General features: G+C 33.3%; 1 protein-coding gene across 1 annotated transcript; it reads left to right on the plus strand.

Annotated features, from left to right (window-relative positions):
- The first annotated feature begins 4,195 nt into the window (after positions 1–4,195).
- On the plus strand, positions 4,196–9,653 carry LOC134695059 (uncharacterized). Its single transcript, XM_063556233.1, has 4 exons — positions 4,196–4,277; positions 5,319–5,434; positions 7,712–7,787; positions 8,340–9,653. The coding sequence occupies exons 2-4, from the start codon at positions 5,401–5,403 to the stop codon at positions 9,169–9,171; spliced, it is 942 nt and encodes a 313-aa protein (XP_063412303.1). The 5' UTR covers positions 4,196–4,277; positions 5,319–5,400; the 3' UTR covers positions 9,172–9,653.
- The last annotated feature ends 281 nt before the right edge of the window (positions 9,654–9,934 follow it).

A 9,934-nucleotide genomic window follows, 5' to 3' on the forward strand; every position in this document is an offset into this window, starting at 1 on the left:
AAATAGTGATATCGTGCAATTAAAACTCTCTATCTATGTTCGATTTCATGTTATAGTCTAAGATTGAATCATAAAAGTAATTGTTGGTTTTATCTGTCGAAGCAGTAAACAAAATGGTTTACCTTAGTTTCACTTTCACTGTTGACATATTCTTCCTTTAAATGGCTTGCCAAGATTTATGCATGCATTACCGATCTTTAGCGAATGGGTTAATTTGAAGGTCACCTGAATACGGACTCGGTGAGGTCAAATAATTCACTTGCGAGTGAATACGTCATCAGCAATGCGTCTTTGCTTTTTAGAAATTGAACCAAATTGGTTGCCAATAATGAATTATTATTCAATAATTTCACTTGTATTAATGATTGGAAAGAAGCATCTGCTATTTTTTGTCATATCTCGTACCTATTGCTCCTTTAAAATAAAGCGGGAAACTATTATATTTACGGGTACAGGGATTCATATATAATGGCATAACTTTAAGTACTAACATATATAAAAGTTACTTTGTGTGATTGATGTATATGGTCATTTTATCGCTGTCGTAGGTAAACCTTAACTGTCATTTTTAATTCAATTAAATTCAATTCAAATCTTCATTGCCATAAAACTACATATTTATAGTATGTGACACAACATATTAAAATGAAAATAAAAAATAACAACAAGATCATTAATATACACAATAAATGTAAATAGTTTAGGAGTCCCCTGTCCTCAGTTCAATAGACTGTTTTAAAAAGGATCCTAGCTTATTTATCTGAATGTGTAAAATTGGTTTGAGTATATATGTTATTTTAGCTATGTCATTTAAAGTTTATAAAGTGAATATTTATTTTATCAATTATCAAAAAATCAAAATAAACTTTTATATTATAATGGTTTCTATTACAATATAAAAAGAAATGAATTTCATCTTCAATTTTTTTACAGTTTTTGCATAATCTTTCTTCTTTTGGTATTTTAAGATATCTTCCCTTTTCTATTAATACATTATGGTCACTTTAACGAGAACATACAATAGTAATGTATAACAAATAATTGTCTTAAACTTACACTTTAAGTGAAGACGCAAGCAACTGGCTATGCAGACGGAACTGTGCACTTGGCACCTGGCTCAGGTTAACGTAGAGCCTTTTGTTCGATTCATATCGGGTTTATGTTGTCTCCAGCTGTCCCTTACCGCCGATGAAAGGTGTGTGGAGTAACATGTGTGTGGCTTTGTCTTGTTGTATTTTGGATTTGTATTTAGAAAATGAATGATTTAAACTTATAAACTGTATTGCTTTTTGTAAGAATACACCAAAATACATTTGTGAATATTAATGTATAATATGATCAGTTGTTCATCTAGTAGGTTGGCATTTCGACCAATTTAGATTAAATTTACGTTTTTATATATATTCTCATATGAGTATAAAATTGACAATCATATCACGTCTTCCAATGTTTTAAGGATACACGGAGGAGTTTTACTTTTACTCGTAACAGAATAGATAGTTGAGAATTGATGAAACTTACTAAATGTTATATGTTAAAAAAAATTAATTAATATAATTCACAATATCGTAATGTAAATCAACTAATACGTTTTTAAAATCTATTCCATAACATAATATTTTGCAAAAACCATGTTAATGGATATACTTTTCTATTTTGTAATAATTTTGAAGAATTTTGTATTGAAGGATATCCGAAAACAATTGAAAATAAATATGTTATAGAAACACATTACAATACTTCCGATAATATTTGGTTTTGGTTTCACATAAAACAGAATAATTCTTTAATTATCCGTAAAATGATTTAGAAACTAATTTTCTATTTTTTCTAAGTTATGTTGACGCCAGATAGATTTAACTATAATTATTCGTATATGTACTTCACGATCCTTTCGGTTGTATAGCTCATAGCTAAAATAGTTTATGTAAGAGCTATATGATCTATTGGGGAAAGAATAAATTCGTTTCACATACTAAAGTCAATCTTGACTGAGGCAGTTTGAATCTGAATTTTGTTAATTATTTACTATTTTTTCAACGGAGAACTTAAGAAAGGTGTTTTATATGTCATACCAGTAGAGAACTACTGACAAATGTCTGAGCTGATGAACACTTCCCGGCCTAGTAATATACCAACCAGTGTATCGAAAGGTTGATCGTATTGTTGTGGAATAAGGAATTCAAGTTAAACATTGTGATATAACCTGGAGAATTATAAAACTACAATATAATGTGTACATTGTTGCTGCTAGTTTTTGGTGGGGTTCGTGTTGTTTATTCTTTAGTTTTCTATGTTGTGTCATGTGTCCTATTGTTTTTCTGTTTGTCTTTTTCATTTTTAGCCATGGCGTTGTCAGTTTGTTTTAGATTTACTAGTTTGACTGTCCCTTAGGTATCTTTCGTCCCTCTTTCAAACAAACCAAAAAAACATACATTACAGATACATGTGCCGCCCTTGTTTAAAGACGATTTTTTTTATTAGAGGCTCATCATACACATAGATGTACATGATATTATGAAATTTCTTCTGACTTTATTCAAAACCAATTATTAATTTAATTCACAAGTGCTCAACTAAAACTACCCACAAATAATGTATTGTAGTAGGTACGAACAGACATGCAGACATTTGATTTTCATTTAAAATGCTGCCAGAACTATTCATTAACTATACCGAATAGTTTTGAGTTTTCAGTGCTGTACAACTTTGTCCTTTTTTTTACTTTCGATCTTTTATATATGGGCGTCACTGGTGAGTCTTGTGTGGACGAGGCGCGTGTATGGCGTATTGAATTTTAAACCTGATGCTTTTTGTTATCTATTAATCAGGTGTTTTTTTTGTCTAATATGTTCTCCTATTTATTTGTATTGTAGTCCTGTTATATTATGTTGTCATTTGAATGTTATATTGAACATTGCCATTAAAGTGCTAGGTTAGGCATGCCACAAAACCAGGTTCAACCCACAATTTTTTCCTTTAAAAATGTCCTGTACCAAGTCAGGAAGATGGCCATTGTTATATTATTGTTCGTTTCTGTGTGTGTTACATTTTAACGTTGCTTCGTTTGTTTTCTCTTATTTTTTGTGTGTAAATTCACACTGCGATAAGACGTGTCACAGTACTTGTCTATCCCAAATTCATGTATTTGGTTTTGATGTTATATTTGCTATTCTCGTGGGATTTTTCTGATGCTTGGTCCGTTTCTGTGTGTGTTACATTTCAGTGTTGTGTCGTTGTTCTCCTCTTATATTTAATGCGTTTCCCTCGGTTTTAGTTTGTTACCCCGATTTTGTTTTTTGTCCATGGATTTATGAGTTTTGAACAGCGGTATACTACTGTTGCCTTTATTTGATGAGAATTCTCACTTTCCAATACTTTATCTATGGTCATATCTTGCATATCTGATTTGAAGATAGAAACAAAGTGAAACCTGCCAAAATCTTAATGGAATCGATATGTTGACAGGGTAAACATCTCTTGCTATGAATGCATCAACCCCAATATAAATTCGGATGAAGATTCACAATAGGTAATAGGATGAAAATTTGGATAAGAAAAAATACTGTTTAATGTGAATTTGCTGTAGATTTAAAGAATAAAATAAAATAGCATTGTCATTATTGGTTTACAATATTAAAAAAAAGTCCGATCTTTCTGGGTGTCATTCTGTTGAACATGTTTAATACTTTCAGTTTACACACAGTCGGAGTTCTCCTAGGAAACGATGTTTTGAGCGTGTTTAATTTATTCTTAGTTTATACACATGTCGGATTATGTTGTTCATACCTATTATGTCTGTATGTTTTGTTCACAAATGATTGTCAAAATAGGTCGAACCCATAATTTTCTACATAAGAAACTGTCTTTACCGAGGCAGCAATATTACAGCTGCTCTCCATTCGTTTGATGTGTTTAAGCTTTTGGTTTTTTCATATGATTTTGGGACTTTTCGTTTTGAATATTCCGCGGAGTTCTGTATTTTTATTGATTTTCTTTTTTATACTTTCAGTTTACACACCATTCACTTTCTACTGAATGAGATTGTATAAACCATTTTTATACTTTAAGTTTACACACCATTCAATTTCTACTGGATGAGATTGTATAAACCAATTTTTATACTTTTAGTTTACACAACATTCAATTTTTTCTGACTGAGGTTGATCAATAACCTATTTTTTTATACTTTCAGTTTACACACCATTCGCACTCTTGCTGGGAATCGTTGTGACAATTGTTTTATTTAAATGTTACTATAGAAAACGGAGATCGCTGTAAGTATAAACGTCTGTTTTCAATAATAATTATTTTGTATACATATCATATATAATAAGATTCTTTATATTGGTCTATCTAATTTCATGTGAGTGAGTGAAGCAATATTATAGAGTTTGAAATTTTTAAATTATTCAACGTCGTTGCTAATATTGATTTATAATTGGCCATACAAATGTTATTTCTCTAAATAATATAAACGACTTTTGTGGAAATACCGTTAATCATTTTCTTATATATATTTCCCGAGTAACAAATTGTGTGTTTTTCTTCAACCTATGACTAGATAAAAAATTAAACTTACGAAAACCTTGAATCAGAATAATCATATCATACAATGTGTGATAATACATTAAAAGGATAACTATTGTTACATATGTACCTATAAAATAGCTTTTCTATAACATCATTGCATGACAATTGTTTGGACAAGTATGGTGAAAATAAAGTATACAGCTTGGAAATTGCATGTTTGTTACGTACGAGCATCAAAGTTTATTGAAAACCTGTGTTGTTTGTCGTTGATGGAATGTGTTCATTATTGTTCTGTGGTTTGCATGTTGTGCTGACTATCATATTATGTGTTTGTGCATTTCTCTCTGATGAATGTACTTGCGTGTGTTATTTTGTGTTGTGCTTCTGTTTTCATTTGAGCAATAGGCCATTTTAAATTGTCATAAAGCGAGAGGTGTGGCTTGCTATTAAACCAGGTTCAACCCACCATTTATTCTTAAAATATCCTGTTCCGAGTAAGGAATATGTGGTTGTTATCAAATAGTTCATTTCTATGTAATTTGGCGTTTGTTTTTGTTGCTCTTCAGTGTTCCTGTTGTTACTTTGATGTCCTCTCATAGTTGATGTATTTCCATCGATTTGAGTTTTTAGCCGGATGTGTCAATTTTCTCTCAATTGTTTTATAACTTTTGAACACCGGTATACATACTGTTGCATGTATTTACAAATATAAATTGGACGCCACAGCCGACCACCAAAACGCAAAACCCGGAAAATAGAGTGACATTTTATTTGCGCCATTACAGGAAACCCAGAGTACGAGAAGAAAGCTTCCATCATGACAACGCCGTGTACTGGGACCATGATGCAGCATTCCAATTGGACGGAATGGTGGAACTAAGAGAACAGAGAAGAACAGAAAGCAAGTAACATAATAACATTAAGGTCCCTGGGGTAAAGATAAATATGATTACAGATCCAAAGGAAACAACAAATGAATTAAGGACAAAGATAATAAAGTCATGAAAGTATTTCAGATCTGAAATCTTTGAACTCATCTTAAACATCTCCCGTGTTCTCACTTTTTTAGGGGGTTCGATGACCGCATGCGTTATGTAATTGTTTTCTTACATTTTAATTCGTAACGTGTGTTTGCGTAATATAAACAATATGTACAATACTATTATGATAAGTCACTTGTAGAAACGGTGATAAGTACTTCATTGATTGTTTAATTGACACAAAAAAGGATGAGAGATTTTATAATATTAAGATGTAAAAGGATGTTATATAATTATAATTACTAGGTTTATGTAAGGTTATAACAAAAATACTGCATCCGATCAAAAATCTAATCTCTTCAATAGACGTTTAAGATTCATCCGAGTCCTTTAGTACTCGCGAATATCTTGACCGAGTATTCGAGTATTACTTTTCATACCTTTCGACATCCCTAGCAAATAGTGCTTTGATGAGGTGGTATGAGTCCCAATGAGACAACTATCCAAACTTTGATCTCATAAAAATTAAACAATTACTTTTACGATCATAAGTCTTTGAAAAAAGTATAGGACGTTGTATCTAGTGTAATACATATCGTATCACACCTAAGTATGTGGTTTGAACCACATTGGATCATAAAATATGAATATGGAAAAGGGGCATGTCTCAAAGAGACAATAACTCGACCATAAAGCAAACAACAGCCAAAGGCCACCAATGGGTCAACATAATATCAACTTATTTGTGTGAAGCTTTAAAACTATTTCAATATGAGGTTTATTGAGCCCTCTCTTGTTTCATATGAGGTTTACTGAATCCTCTCTTTGTTTCGTGTGGGTTTACTGGGCTTTCCTTTGTTTCAAGTGAGGTTTACTGAATCCTCTCTTTGTTTCATGTGAGGTTCATTGGTCCCTCCCTTTGTGTCATGTGAGGTTTACTGAGCTCTCTCTTTTTTTCATGTAAGATTTAATAAACCCTGTCTTTCATGCTAGGTTTACTGAGCTCTCTCTCTTTGTTTAATTTGAGATTTACTGAACCCTCTCTTTGTTTCATGTGAGTTTTAATGTGCCCTCTCTTTGTGTCATGTGAGGTTTACTGCGCTCTCTTTTTGTTTCATGTGAGGTTTACTGAGCTCTCTCTTTGTGTCATGTGAGGTTTACTGAGCTCTCTCTTTGTTTCATGTGAGGTTCATTGGTCCTTCTCTTTGTGTCATGTGAGGTTTACTGAGCTCTCTCTTTGTTTCGTATGAGGTTTACGGGGCTCTCTCTTTGTTTCATGTGAGGTTCATTGGTCCTTCTCTTTGTTTCATGTGAGGTTTACTGCACTCTCTCTTTGTTTCATGTGAGGTTTACTGAACTCTCTCTTTGTGTCATGTGCGGTTTACTGAACTCTCTCTTTGTTTCGTATGAGGTTTACGGGGCTCTCTCTTTGTTTCATGTGAGGTTCATTGGTCCCTCTCTTTGTTTCATGCGAGGTTTACTGCACTCTCTCTTTGTTTCATGTGAGGTTAACTGAGCTCTCTCTTTGTTTCATGTGAGGTTTACTGAGCTCTCTCTTTGTGTCATGTGAGGTTTACTGAGCTCTCTCTTTGTTTCGTATGAGGTTTACGGGGCTATCTCTTTGTTTCATGTGAGGTTTATAAGTCCCTCTCTCTTTGTTTTTTGTGAGGTTTACCGAGCTCGCTCCACTGGGTCGATGCCACTGCTGGTGGAGATTTATTTCCCCGAGGTTATCACAAGTCCAGTAGTCAGCACTTTTTGTGCTGACATGAATTGTCATTGATATGGTTATATTTATAAATTTACTGTTACAATTTTTTGAATTTTTGGAAATAAGCTTTTCTACCTCAGGCATAGATTATCTTTTTAGCTGTATTTGGCAAAACTTTTAGGAATTTTGGTTCTCAATGCTCTTAAACTTCGTACTTTATTTGGACGTTTTAACTTTTTTGGATTCGAGCGTCACTGATGAGTCTTTTGTAAACGAAACGCGCGTCTGGCGTATATACTAAATTTAGTCCTGGTATCTATGATGAGTTTATTTGTCTCATGTGAGGTTTATTGAGCCCTCTCTTTGTTTGTGCTGTCAATACAAACATTCCGTAGTTGTGACATCTAGGATACAAAATGCCAAACAATTCTCTAAAAGAATATAACATTTATATCGCATTTTAATACAAATATCATTTTAATTACAGCTGTATTCATTACTGACAGCAGACATCGGGGTATACAGACAGACATAGGTGGAGATTGCATACATAATTTCGAAAGGTACACTCATTTATTTGAATAAAATGATGTTTTGTGTGTCAGCAACCCAACCGCAAAATGACATTTGACAAAAAGAGAAGAAACGCAAAACGTCTTCAATAATCATTTTAATATGCCTACCTCTAAATAATCCGAAGTCTATAGAAGTCTCACAGAAACAACTGTTTAAACTTCATATGAATCGGATCCAGACTTTATTTACCTATCATTTGTATTTTTCGTATATTTCGCACCAGGATATACAGTACTAGTGTACAGTGTCATGTGATAGAATCAATAAAAATGACCTGGGTAAATTGAAATGAATAACGATTTTTTTTTGTTACAAAAACAGTTTTTTTAGTCATCTTAGAGCTATATATGACAAGGTTGAGTTTCTATGTAATAAAATTTATCATAAGTTTCCAACTATATTTTAGCTCGCTTAATGTAGTTTAAAAAAGTTCTGAATAAAGAAGATGTGATATGCAGATAAATTAGTGAGTGACATGCTATATTCCATCTTTACTATTTTGACAAATAAACTACATAGTTATGTAAATTTACTTTCAGGACCTACCAACAGGACGAACTAGATAATATGTCACTGGCACCATTGCCCCCGCCACCACCACCGCCAATCGATGATCCGTTTTCACAAGCAATGGCACCAAATCCCCCTAGTCGTAGGTCAAAAGACGACTGTATCCGAACTGTACCAAGTTACCGGAAATCAAACATACCTAGTACCTTACAGAAAACATGGATTTTCAACAGTGAAGATAAATTAGCAACAAGCGATCATTTCCAAGAAATTCTAGATGAAGCTTTCCAAGATCAAAACTCTCCTCTCCATCAAAGGGAAAGCCATTATATGTCTGTTCCTAGTGTTGTGTTAATTCCAAATCCAGAAGAAGGTCCACCATGTTGTCACGACGTCCGCCATTCTTATATTAACATTAAAAAACTGGACGGAAACACGATGTCCGAAAATAGTCTAAATAGTTCGCAACAGATTCTCATGGACTACGAAAACACAAGGGTTTGGGTCAAATCAAAGGAAAGTGATCTTAGTGACGACGAGTCACATATTGACTTCCGTGACGCAAATTTTCAAGACTGTGTGCGAAATACTTTACATAGAAAGGAAATTAAATCACGTAACATATCGGAAGTAGACGATCAATACTCATCTTTCGCTACTCTATCAGCACCAAAAAAGCCAGAGAGACCACGAACTGGTTACGTCGTTATGGAGTTGACAGAGGAAGTGATGTCATTCCTGAAAGTAAAGGAGAATAAAGTTGGGAAACCGTTAACTCTGTCTCACGAAAATATTCCGCCTGAAAAAATCTATTATGACGACCGCCTGAAAAATGGATATTTATCGATGTATGAGAATTAATACTAGTAACCAAAATGCAGTCAGAAGATAGTAAATAAAGCTACATGTGTATTTTAGAGTAAACATAGATAAGATATATTCATTTTGATATCGGTAACAGATGTTCGGCTATACATGAATTATCATTGAGAAAACATGAGTTATGGTTGTTGGGCGTGGCTTTTTGAGAAAACAAGAGTAAAGGTTGTTGGACGTGGCCTTTCTCTATAACTTTTTGTATTTCCGTTGTATCTTCTCAAGTAATGCCAAATAAAATGAAGCCTCAAACTTTTTCCATATTTTATTCCGATTCAGCACAATTTTTGACACCTTTTTTATTTCTTGAGTCTGGTTTATACTCAAGTGTTTCATAGAATTGAGATTATCTCAGCTATACTCACATACCATCTGGGTTTTAAACTTCAATGTTATGTGAATTGGAAAAGGATTTTAATGTCAGTAACGAACATGTCTTATCATGATTGACCGCGTAACATGAAAGGTCACAACAGGACAAAACAAAGGATTGCCTTTCTTTTAATATTCATTAGCCCACATGAAACTTTCTAGCTGTGTTTATCAGTGATTTTTTTGTGGGTTTAGACGTTTTTGCTATCAATGAAAACTAGATATATTTGTAAATGTGTTTAAATAACAATCTATCAGCACAGCAATCGACCTAGTGCTGTAAACAATCGGAGCGTCCCTAAGGGAGCTACCATTTGATTTTTATGGGGGGGCTAGGATGAAATTTGAAAAAAAAATAGACAGGACAGGAGTTTTG

Source organism: Mytilus trossulus, chromosome 13 (assembly GCF_036588685.1).
Source record: "Mytilus trossulus isolate FHL-02 chromosome 13, PNRI_Mtr1.1.1.hap1, whole genome shotgun sequence".
NCBI lineage: Eukaryota > Metazoa > Mollusca > Bivalvia > Mytilida > Mytilidae > Mytilus > Mytilus trossulus.